Source organism: Ranitomeya variabilis, chromosome 7 (assembly GCF_051348905.1).
Source record: "Ranitomeya variabilis isolate aRanVar5 chromosome 7, aRanVar5.hap1, whole genome shotgun sequence".
In the NCBI taxonomy this organism is placed as follows: domain Eukaryota; kingdom Metazoa; phylum Chordata; class Amphibia; order Anura; family Dendrobatidae; genus Ranitomeya; species Ranitomeya variabilis.
Genome location: NC_135238.1, coordinates 228,265,987 through 228,290,878, shown reverse-complemented (window position 1 = coordinate 228,290,878; position 24,892 = coordinate 228,265,987). Strand labels below are relative to the sequence as shown.

The 24,892-nt window shown below is 42.2% G+C and overlaps 1 protein-coding gene across 3 annotated transcripts in view; it reads left to right on the top strand.

Moving 5' to 3' along the window:
- Positions 1-24,892, top strand: part of THSD7B (thrombospondin type 1 domain containing 7B) — a 453,156-nt gene that overhangs the window by 134,473 nt on the left and 293,791 nt on the right. For all 3 annotated transcript variants that reach the window (XM_077273034.1, XM_077273033.1, XM_077273032.1), the window contains exons 3-4: positions 12,198-13,008; positions 16,678-16,923. In XM_077273034.1, the coding sequence (XP_077129149.1) occupies positions 12,198-13,008; positions 16,678-16,923 (1,057 nt within the window). The remainder of the gene's footprint in view (positions 1-12,197; positions 13,009-16,677; positions 16,924-24,892) is intronic.

The window sequence follows — 24,892 nt, the reverse complement described above, 5'->3', positions numbered from 1 at the left end:
TGCCAGGTATTACCAGCTGAGCACGCCGATACCCACGAGGCAACACTAACTGGATTGGACAGTGACTGTTCATGTGCTGACAGCCATTATCTCCGTCCCAGACACAGTCCTCTGATATTAGCTAAGATTTAGGGAACTTTGTATTTACACTGAGATTTATGGGGTAATTCCACTAAAATACAGAACAGCCTCATTTGATTTCTTTCCCATTTTTGCAGTGTTTATATTAGATGCATGTGTTCGCTAAGCAATGAATGTACGAACTGACCACTTCTTATTTCTGGACAAACTCTTGGCTTCTTCCCAGCTAGTCACAGGCTTCCATGCCACTGGGATCCCTATAGATCAACTGTAATATGTGGGACTACCCAATAGAAAGCATTGTTTTCCTGCAGTGCCTCCACAGGAGAAATTGGGTATTACACAGCTTTCACAGAAGTCAATAGCGCATCTTTGTAGCGGAAAGGGCACTCTTAATATCCACTCTACCCCCCTGGCTAAGAGATGAGGATCCATAATTGTGGACTTTCTCTATAAAATAAATATTCAATATTACGGTATTTAAAGTGGATCGTCACCAGATGTCACAATATCAACTGCGTCTGCATACATTATTAAATAGATCTTAGGCCTGAAGTAGCTAGTGTATTTACTTTGAAATTCCATGTCTGAATGGCAGTATACTTCTGATATTTAGGTGAGCATTTTATGAATCTTACAATAGAATGAAATAGCTTGAGGCCGAGTGTATTCATTCTCTGTCGACTCAGTATTATGGAAAGCTGCAGCTTGTACTGAGCAGTGTGAGATCTCAGCAGCAGTGAGGAGGGACACTGGGGAGCTGTCAATCAGGCTGGATGGGTGGAGATTCAGCAGCAGAGAGGACACTGAGGAGCTGTCAATCAGGCTGGATGGGTGGAGATTCAGCTGTAGAGAGGACACTGAGGAGCTGTCAATCAGGCTGGATGGGTGGAGATTCAGCTGTAGAGAGGACACTGAGGAGCTCTCAATCAGGCTGGATGGGTGGAAATTCAGCAGTAGCAAGGAGGAGGGACACTGAGGAGCTGTCAATCAGGCTGGATGAGTGGAAATTCAGCAGTAGCAGGGAGGAGGGACACTGAGGAGCTGTCAATCAGGCTGGATGAGTGGAAATTCAGCAGTAGCAGGGAGGAGGGACACTGAGGAGCTGTCAATCAGGCTAAGTGGGTGAAAATTGAGTGAAATATTCATAAAGGATTAGGATTATAGAGCCTTACTGACATAAATTTTCAAAGTAAATACAAGATCCTTATCAGGGCTAAGAGATGTATTTGCTTATGCGGTTTGCATTGTGAAATTTGAAGACAGAGCAGCTTAACAGTGGGTTTTTCTAACCCAGACAACCCTTAATCATGATATGGAGGTCCAGCTGACATTTTATCTCAAAAGTGATAACTGATTTTAGTTCTTCAGTCCTAATTTGTATGCTGTCAGCTTTTCTTTTTTTTCTGATATACTGGTTCCAAATTTTCCTTCATGCAGCAATTGGGGTTGTTCAAGACTACAATATTGATGACCCCTCCTCAGGACAAGTCAGCATCGGATCATTCTGAGTCTGACAGTCGGCACTCCCACCAGTTAGCTATAAGTAGGGTCTAGTAATGGCCAGAAAGTATGAAACTAAAACAGCACAGCTCCATACACTCTTTAGTGGCTGCTCTCAGGTACTGCAGCTGAGGTCCTATTTACTTTAATAGAAGCCGGGCTGCAGTACCCGAGAACGGCCACTACACAGTGTATGGCGCTGTGCTGTTTCACCTTCGTACACTTTGTATCTCCAGTGTTTGAGGAGCCTCGTAGCAGCTAATCAGTGGGTAAGCCAGATAAGACCCCACCAATGTGATATTGATGTATTATCCTGAGCATATGTCATCAGTATCACAGTCCTGCATAATCCTGGACAACCACAATAATTGATTAAATTCTGGCTGTCTGAAGCCACCACTAGAGGGGGCCAAGAAGATATAAAAAACTGGTTTAATCAACTCTACTTAACATGGGCTGGGATGCCACCGATCACCAAACTAGGGGTCTCAGGTCCTCCATTTATATAGAAATTGGTGATTGGGTATGCATGGTGTTGTTCAATTTAAATTGTGTGGGATGGATGGCTCGGATTATTTTCTTAATATAACCCTTTAAATTTATAATAATTCAGTAGATAGATAATAAATATATTTTTACTGGGGGTCCGACCGCTGAGACGCCCATTAATCTGGAGAACAGTGTGAGACTGAAGTGATAGTGAGCATGAGAGATCACCACTCCTACAAGTACTTATACATCCCCATTGGAGTTGTGATGTCGGCGCTGGGATCCCCCGTGGTCTTACGTTTATCTTCTATGCATATGTCATACACTGACGAGCAGAATGGTGACAATGTTTTGACTTTCTGACTTTCAGGCTCCAGATCTCAGCATCCACTTCTGCTGAACGTGAGGCTACCATCATTTCATAGACCATCATCTTGACTACCTCATACATAAGTGTGACTTGCAGCTATTTAGCATATGATTAGTTATACGGATTCTTCTCATGTCACTGCATTGTTACTGTTTTGCTCCTGGTGGCGGAAAAGTCTTTTTCTCCCTAGATACTACGATATACAACTTGTTCTCACATTCCCTAATAGCTCAGTGCGTTATTAGGATGATTCCAAAGTGAAAGGTCATCGGTTCGTATCGAGGAGCCGCCATGAAGAAGATTTTCCAAGAAAAGAGAAACAGCATCATCCAGCTGATTGATAGTCGTCTATCGGCCAAGAAAATTGCCAAACTGCATCATGTGAGCGCAATGAGAGTCGGAAAAATATGAAACGAATTCCATCCATCCATTCAGAAGTCAAGAGGTGGACGTCCAGGCAAAATATCAGAGTCCACAAGTCTGCTCATCCCAAGGTCACATGGCAGTGGCCGAGGCTTGTGTGCTTTGTATTAGTGAGATCACAGACGTCCATGCAAGCACCGTGCGATGCACGTTACACAGGTCTGGAATGGTGGTCCGAAAAAAGGTTGAAGAAACCTCGACTTCAGTATCGGCATAAGAAGCATTGGCTCAAGTGCAAAAAAAAGTACGAAAAGCCGACAGTAGAAGATTGGAAACGGGTGATTTGGAGCAGTGAGACGAAAGTTAATACTAGTTCATACTCTGATGGCTGCAAATGGGTCTGGAAAAAAAGAAGGGAAAAAGGGGCTAACGGATGGAGAAGTTGAAGGAACTGTCAAGTTCGGTGGAGGAAGTCTGATGATATGGGGTTGTTTCACAGCCAAAGGGATTAGATACTTGACCAGAATCGATGGTGGTCTCAATGCTGAGCTATATGTAAGTATCCTACAAGAAGAGTTACTTCATACATCGAGTACTATGAGTATGAAAAGGACGACATAGTGTTCCAGCAGGACAACGACCTGAAGCATACATTGAGATTGGCAAATAAATGGTTCAATGACAGTGAAGTAGAGGTGGTGCATTGTCCCCAAAGTCCCCAGACCTCAACCCAAATCCAACACTTGTGGGTTGAGTTGAAGAAAAAGCTGTATACACACAAGTGAGGCGACCAGTGTGCACCAACATGGGGAACGTGGAGAAGAGACCTGGGATCAGAATTCGATGGACACGTGATTGAATCTGATCGAGAGCTGCCCGGAAGGATTCAGGCCGAGTTCAAAGCCGAAGGTGGATTTACAAAATGCTAACAAAATAAAATGTAGATTTTGAGGAGGAAAATAGTAACAATGCATAATCTGCATAACTAATCATATGCTAAATAGTTACATGTCACATTTATGTATGAGAGATCCAAGACGATGGTCTATGAAATGACGGTAGTCTCACGTTCAAAGTAGTAGTGGACGGTGAGAAACGGAGCCTGAATGTTAGAAGATCAAAACATTGTTACCGTTCAGCTTATTAGGGTATATGTTTATGGGACAACTCTAATGCCCTAATCTTCCCCAATTAGTGGCTGCAAGCCAATAGAAGGTTGTCATTTACCAAAAGAAAGCAGGGTATATGGAGCTGTGGATCAGGAAAATGAGGCTCCTGGATATTTTACAGTTGCAAACTTTTTTTCAGAGTTTGTTTAGACCCAGGGGGTCAATATATAAGGTAATACAGTATAGATTGTTTTGTGCTCAGATTAATAAGCGTCTAACACAAAATCCCATTTATTCAATATGTTCAGAACATCCACATGCCACTCAGGGATCTAGGGCGGCTGGTCTCATTAAAAGGATCCTAATTAAAACCGTATTTTTTTTATTCTCTTTACAACTCTTTGTGCGTGAGCCATTGATATCTGCTATGCGCTGGGATGTGAAAAACATTTTGCTTCTTTCTGGTGCCTCTATTATTGCTTATTTGTCACATTCTACGGTATTAAATAAAATGTAACCTTGAATAAAGGAAATGGTATTAACCACAGAGTATTGTAATTATAACAATACCAGTCAGTCTTCCCTGAAGCCCACCATAATGAATATAAGCCCCTTTGTGTAGCGATCACCACATTGTACAAGGAGAATATTACAGACTTAAGACAAGAGGAAGCGAAAAGTAAAAAAGTTTGGGGAGCATAAAAAAGAATATTTCTATGGTTGTCAAATGGTCATAGTCAATATATACGCATTAGGAGCTGCTGGAAGTAACTTTTGCACTTGTTCCAGGGTTTCCAGCTGATTTCATACATCCGTGTATCATGGTCCAAGTATAAATTATGATTTACGGACCAGCCAAGGGTCTCCTGACCCAAACTCAACAGCCTAATACACTGCTCAAAAAAATAAAGGGAACACTTAAACCGAATATAACTCCAAGTAAATTAAACTTCTGTGAAATCAAACCATCCACTTAGGAAGCAACACTGATTTACAATCAATTTCACATGCTTTGTGCAAATGGAATAGACAACAGATGGAAATTATTGGCATTTATCAAGGCACCCTCAATAAAGGAGTGGTCCTGCAGGTGGGGACCACAGACCACATCTCAGTACCAATTCTTTTTGGCTGGTGTTTTGGTCACTTTTAAATGTTGGTTGGTTGTGCTTTTACACTCATGGTAGCATGAGACGGACTCTACAACCCACACAAGTGGCTCAGGTAGTACAGCTCATCCAGGATGGCACATCAATTAGAGATGTGGCAAGGTTTGCTGTCTGTCAGCGTAGTGTCCAGAGGCTGGAGGTGCTACCAGGAGACAGGCCAGTACACCAGGAGACGTGGAGGGGGCCATAGGAGGGCAGCAACCCAGCAGCAGGACCGCTACCTCAGCCTTTGTGCAAGGAGGAACAGGAGGAGCACTGCCAGAGCCCTGCAAAATGACCTCCAGCAGGCCACAAATGTGCATGTGTCTGCCCAAACGGTTAGAAACCGACTCCATGAGGATGGTCTGAGTGCCCGACGTCCACAGATGGGGGTTGTGCTCACAGCCCAACACCGTGCAGGACGCTTGGCATTTGCCACAGAACACTAGGATTGGCAAATTCACCACTGACGCCCTGTGCTCTTCACAGATGAAAGCAGGTTCACACTGAGCACATGTGACAGACGTGACAGAATCTGGAGACGCCGTGGAGAGCGATCTGCTGCCTGCAACATCCTTCAGCATGACCGGTGTGGCGGTGGGTCAGTAATGGTGTGGGGTGGCATTTCTTTGGAGCACCATACAGCCCTCCATGTGCTCGCCAGAGGTAGCCTGACTGCCATTAAGTACCGAGGTGAGATCCTCAGACCCCTTGTAAGACCATATGCTGGTGCGGTTGGCCCTGGGTTCCTCTAATGCAGGACGATGCCAGACCTCATGTGGCTGGAGTGTGTCAGCAGTTCCTGCAAGGTGAAGGCATTGAAGCTATGGACTGGCCCGCCCGTTCCCCAGACCTGAATCCGATTGAGCACATCTGGGACATCATGACTCTCACCATCCACCAATGTCACGTTGCACCACAGACTGTCCAGGAGTTGGCAGATGCTTTAATCCAGGTCTGGGAGAAGATCCCTTAGGAGCCACCTCATCAGAAGCATGCCCAGGCGTTGTACAGTAGGGAGGTCATACAGACATGTGGAGGCCACACACACTATGGAGCATCATTTCCTTGTCTTGAGGCATTTCCACTGAAGTTGGATCAGCCTGTAACTTCATTTTCCACTTTGATTTTGAGCATGATTCCAACCTCAGACCTCCGTGTGATATTAGTTGTGATTTACAATCATCATTTTTAGGTTTTATTGTTCTCAACACATTGCACTATGTAATGAATAAAGATTTACAACTTGAATTTTTTTATTCAGTGATATCTATGATGTGGCATTTTAGTGTTCCCTTTATTTTTTTGAGCAGTGTATATGCCTATAAAGTTGTTGAATTCAGGTTAGGAGATGGGCGACTAGTAAGTACTCTGACGTGCTACACAGATATATGAAATTGGCTCTAGTAAATCTTTCCAGTGACTTACTGACTACATACAAGGTGTAATATAGCAGTCTGATAGTAAGATAGTTGGAGGAGTGATTCACTATCATACATTGACGTATCGCCGCCCCCCCGCGGCAGCCATGAACCTTACCGTGTGCACAATGTACCCAGACAGTATTTTTAAATAACATTTATTACACACAGCACTTGGTGTTAGGAAAACAGTGCTCTTAAACAGATGGATCCGCTGCTATAACTGCCAGGAGCAGATGGTCTTATTAGGTTTTAATAGAAAAAGTTAGAGAGGAGAAATGTTTGAGGAACGGTTTTGAGTTTTTCCGGAGAAAGAAAATAGTAATCATAGAGCCGGAGCCGAGTATAATGAGTCCGGCTGGATCCATATAACCAGGCTGTGCATTATAGTTGTAGAAGTGGTGCGAAAATCTGTTCACTCTTCTTTGTGTTGTAGTCGTTGAAGCTCAAGTAGAAGAGATGGAAGGAAATGTCATAATGCGGTTTTTATTCAGAGGTGCACACACTTGTAAGATATCCCTGTTTTGGAGGGACTATCTCTACTTTTTACCGAAGACTGTTTTCCTTCTCGTTCCTTAAGGAGGTAGTGTGATAACCTTTTCCACCCATCCGTATGATAAGGGGAAGATGTCTAATCTCTGGGGGCCCCATCATTTGAACCTCCACCAATCACTAGAATGGGCAGTATGAAAACTCCTGTTTATGGAGTTGATTGAAAGCTGTACTCCACCTTATCCGATTAAGTCCCAAAAGACTGTAGACCGGAGTACATTTGTACAAACGTGCATTTGATAAATCAGCTAAAAACATCAAGAAAATACAATCCGCCCCCAAAATGACATAAAAAGAAAAAAAAACAACAAAAAAAACAGAACCCATATACTGTAAAATACATAAAAAAGAGCAAATTAAAAAGAATAGGATGCAAAATGGAAAGCACCAAGAACTAGACAAAAAAAGCGAAAATGCAATAATGAATCGAGCCCATTCTGTCTGGTTCTTGAATGTTAGAGTCCAACTTAAGGACTTAAGGGGGGTTGTGCAATAGTAATAAACGTATTAATGGATCCACGACAGAGTTAAAAAATGTTTTAAAAACATACTCATCCACCAGACCCCTGATGCGCCTCTATACTGATGTTGGTGTTCCCCATTGGTCTGGATCCATCCACTGGTTTGTCTCCCAGACTTGAGTGTCAGATGATGGCTGCAGTAAATCAATGGTTTCTTCTGGTAAACTGGGGTGTCAGGTGACCACTGCAGTCAATCAGTGGTTACTGTCACCTAACATCCCTGTATGGAAAATGAAGCCGGGAGACTGGATGACGCTTGCAGCAGTACAGAGGGGCGTCGTGGGACTTTTTTATTTTATCACTGCCATGGACCCACTAATACAATATTTGTTAGTATTGGACAACTCCTTTTAAATCATTTTCTTTCGGGGAAATTTGGAACTTAAACATTTGTATATTCTCACGGGTTTTGTGATAATTTACTAAAGATCATTTAAGCATATACAATAAAGATATATGGAAAATGGATCTTTCAGGAAAATTAACCACATTTTCCTTTTTGACAGACCAAAATATTGGAAGCTATAGAAGAACAGTGTCGCGGCGGTAACTCACATGCATTCCCGCCGCCGTGCTACTCGCTGCGTTTGCCGCTATGCATATCCTCATGTCTGACTGCCGCGTTAAGTCCAAGTAGCACTTCAAAAATCTGCAGTATATCCCTGATGTCTCCACATGGCTAAGGGGGCGCTGCCAGATCCTGCAGGAATTTAACCCTGCTGTGTCCTTCAGGATTTGTATTCCCCAGACATTCACCATCCAGCAGGGGTTATAGCAGGCAACATCGCCCTCCCACTTTTGCCTGAGCTTAGGTTCCAGTTTGCTCTTAGCATCTAGTGCCAGTCAAGCTGTTTTGTTATTTATCCCTCCCGTTTTTGACCCGGCTTGTCTTCTCGTCCTGTCTGTTCTCTCCGCTCCTGACCTTGGCTATGTATTCTGAACCTGAGCTGCCAGTCCTGACCCCAGAGTGTCTGACTACGCTTCTGTCTTGCCTCTCTGTACCTTGCACACCTGTTCTGACCTGTGGGTCATCTGCTGCACGTCCGGACACAGCCATGGAGTGGCACCTGGTGGCTATCCTATGGCCCAAGCCTATCCTCACGCTCAGAGCCACTAGTGATTACCGGGTGACGCACCCACCAGCGTTACAAACAGTTCTAAACTTTTTACAAGGAAAAACTTTTACTTAGTCATTTTGCATTATATATGCAATTCTTGGTTTATTTATCCCTCTCATCTATTATTCTGACTCCATGACTAGGCTGAGTGGGTGAGATGCTTGAGAGACTGTTTCTGTGGCTATCTATGTACTGTTACTCACAAAGTGATTTCATCAGTTAGTTTGCCTCGTGTGAAAATTTCAGAAGAAGGTTTATTTTCCAGTTGAATTTTTCCAGTATGCACAATTACAGTAGGTAAAGATAATTGCATATTATTGTAATATTTTTTCACTTTATAGTAGCAATGTGTGGGATGTAAATGGCGGCATGAATTTGGCACTGTATGGTTGCATGGTGTGGTGGTATTATGGTTGAAAGATATTGTGGAAGTATATTGGCTACATATGCAGTATCATGCGGACACTCTATTACAATATTACTAAGGCACGGTTTGACAATATTATTTGGACAATTAATGGCAGCCCCCTAATCTGAGAATACCGCCTAACCAGGCACAATAAAGAGCTATTGGTGAGCTGGGTGCTGTCTGTAAGATCGTCAGTACTGGATGTCCCTCAGATTTCCCAGACAAGGATGTAACTAAGCAATATATAATATATATGGGTCTCGTGACCCTGCTTCTGAGCGTTTGTGCTCCAGAGTTTGGAGATTTCTTATTAGTTTGTGCAGAATGAATGCAATCTCATTGTGCTCAGCCACGTTTTTATCATTTTTTTTTTTTTTTTAACAAACTGCAACCTTGAGAAGAGCTGGAATACAGAAAAATGAAATATGACTAAGCTGAATAAAGAATCCCACGTAGACTGAAATACAACAATCCCAGCAACAAACAATGCAGCCGCTAACAATTAACATTATTAGTATTATGTAATGAGACAGTTATCCTTCTGTGCCCTCGGTATGATTGTATGTGTGTACATGAAAGTATATTGTTACTGTAGCTACAGACCTTATAGATAATTACATCCCTGGCACCAGAGACTCATTTACATTTACCAAACAGGAAAAAAACACATTCCTTATTGTATCAGGTATAAGTTGTGAAAAGGTGTACTGCCGAGCCTGTTCTGCCTGACAAATGTGGTGATGACATTTAATGATCGTTCAGTTTAAGAAACACTAAAACTACAGACCTCTAATCCACTGACTCATTTTATAACGATGATAAAATACCATAACTAAGGACGAGATTATAACTACTATAATACTGCTCCTATGTACAAGAATATAACTACTATAATACTCTCCGACCTATACAAGAATATAACGATTATAATACTGCTCCTATGTACAAGACTATAACTACTATAATACTGCCCCTATGTACAAAAATATAACTACTATAATACTGCTCCTATGTACAAGAATATAACTACTATAATACTGCCCCTATGTACAAGAATATAACTACTATAATACTGCTCCTATGTACAAGAATATAACTACTATAATACTGCCCCTATGTACAAGAATATAACTACTATAATACTGCCCCTATGTACAAGAATATAACTACTATAATACTGCCCCTATGTACAAGAATATAACTACTATAATACTGCCCCTATGTACAAGAATATAACTACTATAATACTGCCCCTATGTACAAGAATATAACTACTATAATACTGCCCCTATGTACAAGAATATAACTACTATAATACTGCTCCTATGTACAAGAATATAACTACTATAATACTGCCCCTATGTACAAGAATATAACTACTATAATACTGCTCCTATGTACAAGAATATAACTACTATAATACTGCTCCTATGTACAAGAATATAACTACTATAATACTGCTCCTATGTACAAGAATATAATTACTATAATGCTGCCCCCTATGTACAAGAATATAACTACTACTAGATGTTAGCCCGATTCTAACGCATCGGGTATTCTAGAATATATATGTAGTTTATTTATGAAGATTTTAGAATAATACATTGAATACACAGGATTCAGCCAGCCGCGACCGATTAGCGAAGCGTGGTTCAAATCCCGCACCATTTCGCGGCCGGACTGCGCCTGTCGCTGATTGTTCGCGGCCGGTCACGTAGTATATAACAGCCCACATAGTATATTGCACAGCCACGTAGTATATTGCACAGCCACTTATATAGCACAGCCCACGGAGTATATAGCACAGCCACGTAGTTTATAGCACAGCCCACGGAGTGTATAACAGCCCACATAGCATGTAACACAGCCACTTAGTTTATAACAGCCCACGTAGCATATAACACAGCTCACGTAGTATATAACAGCACACACACAGTATATAACACAGGCCACGTAGTGTATAACACAGGCCACGTAGTGTATGACACAGGCCACGTAGTGTATAACACAGGCCACGTAGTGTATAGCACAGGCCACAGTACATTGCACAGCCCACGTAGTACATTGCACAGCCCACGTAGTATATTGCACAGCCCACGTATTATATTGCACAGCCCACGCAGTATATAGCAATGTGGGCATCATATCCCTGTTAAAAAAAAATAATTAAAATAAAAATTAGTTATATACTCACCTTCCATTGGCCCCGGATCCAGGCGAAGTGGTTACCGACGCTCCTCGCGCGCTCCGGTCCCAAGAGTGCATTGCGGTCTCGCGAGATGATGACGTAGTGGTCTCGCGAGAGCGCTACATCATCTCGCGAGACCGCAATGCATGGAGCGGTTACCAGAGCATCGCAAAGAGCGGGAAAGGCCGGTTCTGGATCCAAGGGGCCGACGGACGGTGAGTATATAACGATTTTTTATTTTTTTAATTATTTTTAACATTAGATCTTTTAACTATTGATGCCGCATAGGCAGCATCAATAGTAAAAAGTTGGTCACACAGGGTTAATAGCAGCGGTAACGGAGTGCGTTACCTGTGGCATAACGTGGTCCGTTACCGCTGCCATTAACCCTGTGTGAGCGCTGACTGCGGGGAGTGTGGAGCGGGCGCCGGGCACTGACTGTGGGGAGTAAGGAGTGGCCATTTTGCCGCCGGACTGTGCCCGTCGCTGATTGGTCGTGGCCGTTTTGCCACGACCAATCAGCGACTTGGATTTCCATGACAGACAGAGGCCGCGACTAATGAATATCCGTGACACAGACAGACAGACAGAGAGACAGAAGGACAGACAGAAAGATGGAAGTGACCCTTAGACAATTATATAGTAGATAATACTGCCCCTATGTGCAAAAATATAACTACTATAATACTGCCCCCTATGTACAAGAATATAACTACTATAATACTGCCCCTATGTACAAGAATATAACTACTATAATACTGCCCCTATGTACAGAAATATAAGTACTGTAATTAGATTAGTTTTGTAGAGCATCCAATGAAATTAGTTTATATTATACTTTCCTATAAATAACAATGCATAGTTGTATAGTTGTGGACAATATGGTATAAACTGATGATTACTTATGGGTATTTTTGTTTTTCAGGTGCATGGGGGCAATGCATAGGCGAATGTGGATCGGGTGGACTACAAAGTCGATCAGTTTGGTGTGAGCATGGAGAAGGTTGGGTGGCACATATCAAAAACTGTGATCCACAGGATGAGCCTGCAAGCCAAAGGAACTGCTTTAAAATCTGTGACTGGCACAGTGACCTCTTTCATTGGGAGCCTACAGAATGGGACACTTGTATTTTTATCCCCTATGTCAGCAATGAGGTTAAAACTAGAACCTCAGAGTGTGTGACTGCTCAGCGGGGCTTACAGCACAGAGATGTCACCTGTATCCACAAGATGAACAGGTCCATTGTACATTCCGAAATCTGTGGACATTTTTCACCACGGCCACCAACAGAACAAACCTGTCTGGTTCCTTGTCCTCAGGATTGTATTGTTTCCGAATTTTCCCCATGGTCTACATGCAGTAAAAGCTGTGGGACCCATCTCCAGCACAGAACACGTTCCGTAGTGTCTCCGCCTGCGTATGGCGGGGCAGATTGTCCCAACCTTACGGAATGGAGGTCATGTCCATTACTCAGCTTCTGCTCTTTCGGAGAAGAGGAACATACATACAGTCTTAAGGTTGGGCCATGGAGTGAGTGCAGGCTGCCTTATTTGAAGGAAATTAATCTGAGTGGAAGGACCATGTTGGATTTTGGGTCGGATTCTGGAGAAAGAAGCACATTTAGACAAGAGGGTTCAAAGTCCTACGAGCAATCGGATTCCTGGGATTTGGAGATTGGTTATCAGACAAGGCAGGTGCAGTGTACACGGAGTGATGGAAAGAACGCTTTACTAAGGTAGGAGTGACTACTAATTTCATGCAATATTATCTTAATTTATTATAACCCGACATTAACTCCAGGGCAAGGTATGGACTTGACAGTAGAAGAAAAGGTGCACAGTATGTTACAGAAGTGTAAAATAATACAAAAGAATGAGTAGAGCAAAAAATAAGCACTATAAACATGGTACGTGAGGCAGAACCCTGCCACGTGAGCTTACTCTCTACAAAGGAAGGAGGCACTATGGGAGAAGCTGCTTATATGGCTGTGGGGCGTCCGCGGGGTCATTGGACTGGGTAGACTTTCCTGAAGAGATGGGTTTCAGGTTGAAGGTAGTGAAGACTCTGACCAATTGGAGCAGCAAGACTGGGGGATGCAAGGGAGATATCGTAGGACGTGCAAGAGATGAGTAAGGAAGCGGGTCCTCTGAGAACAAGAGATAATGATCAAGGAGCTAGCTGAGATGTATGGAGTGAGTAGGTGATGGACTGGAGATTAGGTGTGTGGAGGCTTCGGAAGATTAGGTCAGAGATGTTTGATGAGGACAGGTTATGGACCAGTGATTACTTGTAAGGGGATGCCAGGAGATTGGGTCAGACATGAATGAAGGAGGCAAATGTTATGGATTTGAGGTTATGTGAGCAGATGGCTAAATGAGATTTGGACAGAGATGTATGGAGAGGACAGGTTATGTGTAAGTTGCTATCGAGAGGTTATGTCAGATATATGGAGAGGAGAGTTTTTAGACTGGAGTTTATGTATTGGGAGATTGAGTCAAAGATGTATGGAGAAGACAGATTATGAACTGGTGCCATCAGGAGATTATGCTAAAGATGCATGGAGAGGACAGGTTATGGATTGGGGATTACGTGTAGAGCGGTAGTAGGAGATTAGATTACAGATGCATGGAGGGGACAGATTATTGACGGCCTGTAAATCATGGTCAGTGGAGCTCTCCGGTAATATTTTTTTTTTAGGTCTGTTGTCTTCAGCTCCATTAAACAGTTACTCACCTACTCGACTGCAGCGCACGCGATCGCTGCGGGGAATCGGGGCTCAGCCGCTCTTGTGATGTAGATGGCACGAGCCAACAATGACTGGGGCAACAGCGCAGAGCAGGGGAGGGTGAATAAGTGTTGAGTTTATTTTCAAGGAGCACAAGTCGATGGAGCTACACAAATTATTATTGAAAACCTTTTTATTATTGGGAACTGAATTTCATAAGCAATAGATTGTAAAGTTGAATTCTTGCTAAAAGAAGAGTAATAAGGGGAGAAGGGAATTAACTGCTGTGGGTGGATAAGGGGTGCGACTGCTTACTAGTGAGAGGCCATAGAGATGATGTTGCAATAGCCTAGGGTGAGGATTATTAGGAGTCGGACATGTTTTATCACTTTGCTCAAAGTTGGGTTTCATTCAGACATCCATTTTTTCACGTATGAGTGCTATCCGTGCTTTTCATGGATAGCACTTGTACCAACAATAGTGAATGGGATCACTCACAAGTCCGTGATTTTCCGTGGACCGAATGGTCTGTGCAAAATCACGGAGACATGTCCGATCTTGATCTGAGTGTTGGATCAAAATCGGCAATGAAAGTTTATAGGTCCATGAAAAAGTTGGACCGTTCGCGTATAACATCCAAGTACAGTCCGATTTTCATCCACTGTCACATAGCAGAATTTTTTTTATCTCCATTTACGAGATAAACATATGACACTCGGAGAACAATCTGATCAAACTCCGATTACGGTCTAATCAAAATAATCTGTGCATTTTTCTTGTACGTGAGAAAATTGGACATCTGAATGAGGCCTAAGGAGGACAGGTCTTTATTGTTGGGTTTGAAAGGCAGGGTGGAGTGAAAGGTTACACCAAACTGGTAGATTTGTGATACTGGGGAAAATGTGGACCTATTAAGTAGGATTCATAGGAGAGGGGCTGAGATGGTGGGATGATTAGTTTAGTTCTTTCTTTGCTGTTGTATAGAAAGTGGAAGGAAAAGTATGAAGTTTTGGGTACGTTCACAAGACCAATTTCTCCACACCCGAGAAAAAACGTCCGATTATTCAGATCAGATTTTGATCAAGCTCTGATCAAAATCTGATCAGAGTTTCATCAGAGTGGCATTATAATTTCTCAGACTTGGAGAAAAAGAAAATTTTCTCCACCTTCTGCTTTCTATCAGTTTGTGAAAATTGGACTGCACTTGGATGCCATCCAAATGTGGTCCAAAGTATTTCACGAACCACACTTGGATGACATCTCATTGCCGATTTTGATTCGACCCTCGAATCAAAAATTAGACAATTTTCCATTTTTTTTCTGTAGAGCAATCGGTCTACGGAAAAATCAGACGTGCACAGCCTCATAGAATATCATAGGTACGAGTGATATCTGCAAATCCCACAGATAACACTCTTATGAGAAAATCTGTCATGTGCATGAGCCCTTTATCTGCTAGACACTGCTTTTGGATAGTAGAGCCGGGAGGTGACATCTGGGCAAAGAGGTAAATGTGTGCATTATTAGCATCAATGTGGTGCGTAAAGCTGGAATTCTAGGATTTGTACTCATAACACATGTCAGGCATGATACAGTATAACTGTCTATATCCCAATTTCAATTTTCATGTTAAAAAAAAAGCTGTAGTTCCATAAAGTGACTTTTATCACATGTCAAGTCTGACAAATAGAATCCCAATTACTGGAATCCTGACCAGGGCTGTGGAATCAGTCAGAGACCTTTTTTTTTTTTTTGGAGTCGGTGGGTGTCATGGAAATTGAGGAGTCTGAGTCGGAAGGTTGGCTTACCGACTCCACAGCCCTGATCCTGACAAATCCCAGAAAGTGCCGGTGCTCTTGAGATGTATCCACTGGACAATGGTGACAACATTACTCACTATTGATATGTAGAAGAGTTACAGAAACCTTTGGGAACTTGTACGTTGCTACAATTCCAGTTCAGTTCATTGGTGATGCCCAACTGCTTTCTTCCTATGTTGGCACCAAAACAGGAATAAAAGAATTTTTTCATTATTTTAATTACAGTTTGCTAAATTAGATGTAAGGGCTCATTCAGACGACAGTATTTCACATAGGAATGGTAAAACTCGTACCCACTATAGTCTAAAGGGCTCCATGTTTTTCTGAGGATCCAAACACAGAGACGTGTCCAATTTTTATCTGAGACATGGATAAAACTCGTCAACTCGTAAACTTGGATAAAATCTGTGTGCCATCCGTGTGCTATTCGATTTTCATGTTTGTTCGACAGAAGAAGATTGAGAGAACTCCTGGTGTACAAGGAAAAAAGACACTCTCATATCAAAAACTGACTGATCAAACACTGATGAAAATCGGTCAGTTTATTTTTGCTTACGAGAAAAATCACTGATGTCTGAACGAGCCCTTAGTGTGTGTGAAAGAGAATTTATTTTAGAATGTTGTAGCTGAAAACCTTCGTGGGTGACATATTGGAGACAGACACTCCCTGCTTTGCTTGTCTATTTCCCTCTCTAAGCTTAAAAATAATTTCATGTGAAAATTTAAAGTGCAGCATTCTGTTTTTAGTGATAGTATATTGGCCTCTAAAAATGTTTTTTGCCCATTGAATGGTTACCATGTATAATGTAATGCATCGAAGTTCGATACATATAGTAATCAATGTCATCTGTCTTCTTAGCATTTGTACCCAGGACAACATGTCTCTACATTATCAGTCGTGTATGATGCCAAAAGACTGTGAAGTATCAGAATGGTCTGAGTGGAGCATCTGTTTTAAGACCTGTCAGCCCGAAGGGACCATTCTTGGACTGCGGAGCAGGAGGAGGACTGTGAAACATATAGCTATTGGAGGAGGGAAACATTGTCCGGCCCTGGAAGAGGAGGAGGCTTGTGAAACAGGAGGGCGCCTGCCTCCATGTCTTGGGTATGTCCTTGATTGTCCAGGTTCCATCAAACCCTTGTGGTCATGCAAGGACCTTGTAGACAGATGTCCTAACCCAGGTTGGACCAATACCCTACTGGGTAGTAAGGATTTGTGATTGATCATGGTGTCAATAGCATAGGACATAGGGTAGAGCAGGAAAATACACCAGATCCAAACCAAAAAGAAAAAAAGTCCCCACAAACAGCTGGCTGGAATACTGGCATAGGGTATACAAAGCTTATTATGCATTAAACACGCCAGTTCATAGGATTCGGGTGCTCATTGAAGAAAGCAAAAGTCCAATACGATATGCGAAGAGAAAAAAGAGAGCGCTCACTGCCCAAATGATTTCTTAGTCTTTATTGTGGCATTAAAATAACAGCAGGGTTCCACAGGGAGAACAGTGGTTTCAGGAGACGACGGCCATTTCGCGCTGCCACGCTTCTACGGGTGTACCCGTAGAATAATCTTCGTAATCTTGATGCACACATCTTACACAGGCTATAACTAGTGTTGATTGAGCAGTGAAATGCTAGAGTGCTCAGTACTCGAATCGAGCATGTCGGATGCTCGGACGTGCTTGACTCGAGTAGCGAGCATAATGGAAGTGAATGGCAAAGATGAGCATTTTTACGGAGAATGGAAAAATTCTCTCTCTTTTGCTCTCTATTTCACTTAATTGGATCCAAGCACTCGAAAACTACACGATACTTGGCACTGCTTGCTACTCGATTGAGTGCCCCGATTATTCCTTCCTAGCAGTGCAACGGTTAATCTTTTCAGTTGCGAGCTTCTGGAGCTTTCCTGCTTTGATGGTCTCAGCAGAGGGGAGTGGCCAACCCTGAACAGCTATGTATACTCATCTCTGGCATTTAGGGATTGCCAGTGTTAGTTTCATACTGCTTGGAGTTTTGTGTGTGTGCACATCCTCATCCTCTCCTATTTAGTTTCTCCTTTCTTTTCTCCCCGGTGTTCCACTCTGTAATTTATGAATGCATAGTTGTATGATTGGTGTTTTCATTTATCCCTGTATGTCTTCCCTTGTTAGTCTGGTTTGTGTATTCTTATACAGTACTACTCCCCACTTCCCTGAAAGGGGCAAGCGACAGATCAGGGCAGATATTAGCACAGCAAGGCACGTCTCCCCAGTATCTTCACCTATAAAGTAATCCAGTGAACAGAGATCAACTAGAGAGCCCCTAGCTTGAGGCATAGGGAAGTAGCCCCTTGGCCGGGATATCCTGTTACCAAGCCGTGACACTAAAATAGTTAACGCTCTTCTGTCTGGAGTGTACACACAATGTTCAATCATGCCTGTTAACTCCTTATGGTGCACACTTTCATCACAGGGCAGTAAGTGAAGTATGGAGCTGGCTTACGAGTTTAGCTTGCTGCACACCAGGCAGATACCGGCTGTGTAACATAGCCTTCATGTGCCTGCAGCTGTAGAGTCCAGAGCCCACCCCGATCGCTGCAGTTTAACCATTTAAATGCCACTGTCAATCTCTGACAGGGGTATTTAAATGACACCATTGGACATCTGTTCCCATACCTACACAACACAATTGCGTGGAACCGATGGGCTACAAGGGCAGTAGGGAGCCCCTATAACTGTCATATCATTCCTCATGTGAAGTTCAGCCAGAGACTGAGCTTCATAGGAGAACCACAGTTTCTCCATATACTGCAATATGCTAGTTTTGCAGATTCAAAGCTCCTATGTGAACTAAAAAGTAAAAGTAAAAATGGAAAAAAGTTTTAGTAAAAAAAACAAACAAAACAAAACATTATTTAAACCACATTGAAAAAAAAATCAGAATGCTAGAATTGCCATATTCCCTCCAAAAAAATGCAACAGAAAATAACAATAAAAATATCAGCTCAGGGCGCAAAAATAATATAAATAAGTTACTGGTCTCAGAAAATGGCGACAGAAACAACATTTTTTTTTCTTTACAAATTTTCAAAAAAACCTGGACAAGTTTGGTATGACATAATCATATTGACCTGGATAATCATGTTGCATGTAATGGCTTATACAGTAAAATTAAAGGTGTCTTTCAAAACTACAATTAGTCCTGCAAAAAATAATAAACCCTTATACGGCCATGCCGATGGAAAAATAAAAATGTTGTTATGGTTCTTGGAACAAATGGAAGAAAAAACAAAAGCGCAAAAGTTAAAGTGCTGCATCCTTAAGGGGTTAAAGTGATGTACACAATAAATACAGTATTTACAATATATACAGTGAAAATACCTCCCCCAGACCTGAAGGATATAGATTCATTAGAGAAACACCTTCATTATTCCGGTGATGGTTCATCTTCTTTCACAGGTTGCGGGCAGCTTAGACGTTGGCCTCGATTTCCGCGGTATTTGCATTATGCAGCCATTAGATTGTTTGTTCGCAGCCAATAATACTGTAAGTAACTGACTTTATAGCAAAGACTGATCATCAGGAGAAGATGAAAACTGAGACCTGGCATTGACATCACACCAGCTACAGCACATTTACTCTAAGAAATGCCAAGGTTTCCAGATTTCCTTCTGCTGTTTTTTTTTTTTCTTTTCTGGCTTCATCTGGTGAATGCAATTACAATTTCTAATTTATTGCTGATAAAATTACTGTGTCTCTTTTTGGCTAATGGTAATACTCTAGAAATAAAAATATGCTGCTGTAACACAAATGTCCCTGATATCCCGGGCTCCGCTCCCTTCTCCTGGGTCCGCCGCCCTCTGTTGTGCTCCACGTCGGGTTTTGCAGGTTGGCTGATCCTTGTGTATGGTGTGACCTAATTCGAAGACTCCTCTTGAAAGTCAAAAGTTTTCTAAACGTTGGCAGGTAGGCAGGTTTTTATCCAGACGGGGCACTTTTATCCTTATTATAAAATAGAAGGGCAGGTTGGATACCTAACCGAAGCTCCATTTCCATTTATTCTCTGTGGGGCTGCTGGAAAATGCCAAAATCAGCCCTTACGGGAATGAATGGACACTACATTCTAATAGGGTCTGATTCTGCCGATCCATGCAGATCCCAGAGATCAGACTCCCACCAATCAATAATTATCACCTATTCTGTGGATAACATGTTTTCAAAGAACAATCCTTTTAAGGGTTCAATGAGATGGATGATAATCTATCCTATTGACCCTTTATTATTTTAAAAGGGTTGTCTGATGGACTGCAATGGCAGACGAGATGGCTGAAAGCAATAGTCACTGCCATCATGGTGCTCCAGTGAAGCTCAGCCACAGGCTGGGCTTCATTGGAGGTCATTATTTGCACTATGCACTGCAATACTGAAAAGTTACAGTACTGAAGACCACAGGTTCAAGTTAAAAAAACAATAAAGTGAAAAAAGTAAACTAAAAAGTAATAAGACATCTCGCCAAAATTTTGTTCTATCCCATGATATTCATTAAAAAAAAAATTCTAGTTTCTTGAAGTCACCATCTATCCATACGATCAGTGAAAGTCTGATCACTGAGACCCCTCCGATCCCCAGAACAAATCCCCTCATCATCAGGGGAAGGGAACACCTTTGTGTAAGGTAGAGCAAACTTTCTTCGATTTGCAGTGACAGAGAATCAGAAGATTTGAGTTGCTTGCCATTCTGAGAGCTCGGATTCCGCTATGTTTTTTTTTTGTGTCTGTGTTTGAAATTTTTGAATGCCATCAAATAAAAAGACTATTTTGTCTGTCAGGACTATTTCAACAATCTGCAAACACAATTTTAATTTCAGCAGTTTCTTTTCTTCTGTTGTCTTGGGTGGTTATAAAATGGCTTTTTTACTCGGCAGACTAATGTACTGTAAGTGCCCGATAATGCGCGTTATTCACTCTATTAAACATTGTAAACATTACGTCTCCTCCTGGAAGATGAATTTATCGAGACGTTCGAAGAGATAACAAGTTATTGTGCCTATTGATTAGAAATGAAAGATGCAATTTTGGAAATTGTCGGATCTCATTGCGTTTATAGAAATATTAGTGATGTGGGAGATATTACATAATAATAGATGTATTGTAAGAGGACCTGAAATGGTGCACGGCAAGAACCCCTGTCCCCAAGGGGTGAGGGAATACATATATAAGATGGTTATGGAGATAATGCCATCATCCCTGGTGGGCACGATTAATGGAAAAGTCAATGTCAGCTTTCCTTGTAGTCCAGATTATTGGAAATGTATCTTCCTGTTTCCCTGGTGGGCTACAATTGAGGATTAAATGCCGGTTTACCTTGTGGTGTAGGATAGTAAAGGGTAATGCTTGCATCCCTAATCAGTTAGTGTAATTGAGGGGTTATTGCCTTCTTTTCTGGTGATATAGGGGATATTTTTGAGTAATTTATAGGATAATATTACTTCCCTGATGAGTTAGATTAATTTAGGAAAAGCATTACATCCCTGGTGGTCTGGAGTAAACGAGTTTAAATATTACTTCCCTGGTTGTCTAGAATAGTTAAGGGGATAATATTACTTTTCTGGTTGTCTAGAATAAGTGAGGATAACTATTCTTTCCCTGATGATCTACAATATAAGTAAGTGGATAATATTCCTTCCCTTGCGGTATAGAGTAACGGAGGGGATAATATTACTTCCCTGGTGGTCTGCAGTAATTGGGGTGTTAATAATACTTTCCTGATGGTGTAGAGCATTGAGAGGATAATATTGATTCCTTGATGATGTAGAGTAATTGAGGAGTTAATATTACGTTCCTGGTGGTCTAGAGTAGTAGAAAATCTAATGTAGGGATATAGGTAGGGGAAGGGTGGTCAGAGCATCATAGCATACTGCCTATTTCTCTTGTGCTCTATTAATATTTCTTTCCCTGGTGGTCTAGAGTAACTGAGGGGATGATATTACTACCCTGGTGGTCTAAAGTATTCCAGCCTAGGTATTACGTCCCTGGTGATCTAGATTAATTAAGAGGATAATATTATTCCCTGTGTCGTCCATAATAATAAGATAATATTACTTCCCTGGTGATTTTCAAAAATAGAATGGATAATAATTGATATTACTTCCGAGGTAGTGTCGTGTAATTGAGAGGATAATGTTTTTTCCTTGTTGGTGTAGAGTAAATAAAGGTGTTAATAATACGTTCCTGTTGGTCTAGGGGTGTAGCTAGGGGGGGGAAGGGTTATCAGAGCATGATTGAATGATACAGGCTTCACTTGTGCTCTACAGCAGTAGAGAGATTAATATTAGTTTCCCTGGTGGTCTAGAGTAATTGAGAGGATAACATTACATCTCTGGTGGTCCCAGGAGCTAGAATTATAGACTCTTGGTGGGACTTTTATCCCCCTTACTTAAAGGTGCAGACTAGGACAGTGGTTTAATTTCCTCCCCAAGTACCAGAGATGTGTTCCCCAATTGTAAGTTGAAGGTATTGTGGTGACTGCTGCCCGTCCTCTAGTGTACGTAGCACCAGCTGAAATGTGATGGGAAACGTCAGCGCACTTATTAGTGGGGACAAAGCCACTGTCGCTAATAATAGTTCTACTGAAGCCAGTCCACAATCTAGTGTCCTCGGAGATACGTATTTCTTCCCTGATTCTTCGTAATAATTAGACGGAGGAGACTAGGAGAATATTATCCTCGGTGATCGCCAATTATGATGATATCTGTAGTGACACCTCTTAGATGAAGGTTTCTCACTTTTTTTTTCTAAAACTAATTTTTGTGATTTTAGAATCACAAGTAATGAGCAATTCGATATCCGCATGGTGCCGTATAGCGCCATATAGTGTATGCGTCATACCACTCATGATCTATGTTGGAAACAAGTGCTAGATTATCAAACAATATTATTAGTTTCTGGATTATCTGATCCCAGATGAAAGGAAAAAAATAACTTTGTGCACAGTAATCTGCACCAATATGTCACTTACTGCAGTCTATTTGCTCCAGTGTTGGCTGCACCATTAGGACCAGTTGTGATGAGTGACTCCACCTCTGCTGCACTGTCCAATGGTTGTCTGCGGTAGTCTGAAATGTCCTATCTCATGTTAGGCTGCTGTTCCCCACGCAGAATGAGTGAATCTATAATTTATAGGAATCCGTATGCAGAATGGCACATTACAATAGGTGGGGGGCTGTTACCGATTTTTGCATTGGGGCCCCAGAGCTTGATGAAACTCCCCAATTTTGTCCTTTGTTGTTACCTTGTTACGTCTGTGACGAGTGTTGCAGGAATACGGCAGGTCCCGCTGACTGTTTATAAAGGTTACGGTACCGTGTGCAGCCTCAGGTCAGCGTTGATGTTGTTACTCGGCATTACTGTACAAATTATCGAAGAACAAGAGTTTGATGTCTTAAGGTTCTTTTCCATTTCTTCCGGAATGTGAGACGTTCTTGGTGACAATTTGTTGCAGGTCCGAAACTACAGATGTTCCTCATTAATCTCTTTAACACATGTAGGGGTTCAGCCTCCAACCACCTATAACTGCAGCAATTGGGCTTAGCTATGAACACTGCAGTTTAGATGCTATGGCTGATCATGACTGTGGTATCTAAGGGGTTATGCAAAGGACGGTCCGCTGTCCTCCATTATCTCCAGGCTTACACTACAGCTGTTGGAGACAACTGGTTCCCGTAGAGATTAGCTAAAAATCAGCTGAACCCACTGATTTCTGAGGGATTAGTGACCTTCTAATGTGTATGGCGGGGGGGACACTAAATAGATGATGTTGGGGGAGAAAAGGGACCCAGTCATTGAGATTTCAACAGCCGATACTTTTGTTCGCCAGGGAGATAAGTCGCTGCCAGAAGATTCTGACGGTGACTCTCTCAAGGGAGATAAGTCGCTGCCAGAAGTGTCTGACGGTAACCCTCTCAAGGGAGATAAGTCGCTGCCAGAAAAGTCTGATGGTGACTCTCTCAAGGGAGATAAGTTGCTGCCAGAAGTGTCTGACGGTAACCCTCTCAAGGGAGATAAGTCGCTGCCAGAAAAGTCTGATGGTGACTCTCTCAAGGGAGATAAGTCGCTGCCAGAAGAGTCTGACGGTGACCCTTTCAAGGGAGCTAAGCTGCTGCCAGAAGAGTCTGACGGTGACTCCCTCAAGGGAGATAAGTCGCTGCCAGAAGAGTCTGACGGTGACTCTCTCAAGGGAGATAAGCCGCTGCCAGAAGAGTCTGACGGTGACTCATTCAAGGGAGCTAAGCCCCTGCCAGAAGAGTCTGACGGTGACTCTCTCAAGGGAGATAAGCCGCTGCCAGAAGAGTCTGACGGTGACTCGCTCAACGAAAACCCAAGCTCTGCCAAGCTGGTTCCTCTGTATTGGACCAAAGAAAAAAAGTGGGCTTTAGAGCAATTCTTAAGAAATATATATATAAATTTTATTTAAAATTCTGACAAGACAATACTTTAATCATAAAAACAGGTACATATAGAAGAAGACAGGGTATAGTGACATCATAGTGCCTCGTCCGCAACACAGTTTGTAAAATTGCAGTTAAAAGAATGGTAATATGGAGATGCACGTATAGTTCCAAAACAAAACCAGCGTGCTAATTACGCTGGAAAGACATATAATAATGCCCGTTGGGTATTCCTATTCACAAGTTGATACAGAGACCATGGGTATAAAGTATAATTGCATACTGCAGGTAAACACCAGGGTCAGGATAATAATACACAGGGAATAATAGTGGAATCCAACATGCACGTATTAAAGATAAATAGATAAAACATGTGCCAAGAGAACTATACTAAAGCAAGTATCCATAAATGACATGCAATGAATAACATCAGAGGTAATGAAGGGAGAGAAATGCCCATAATAGACCAACCTGGATGCAGGACGTGGAAAAGCGGACCCCAACGCGCGTTTTGCAATGTTGCTTCCTCGGGGGAGGGGGGGTTCCTCTGTATGGAGAAATTGGGGAAAAGTGACTGGTGGTCGAACAATTGCTCAGCCATCAGCTATCTAATATGAATCTAATTTAAACTGTAAAGCGCTGCGGAA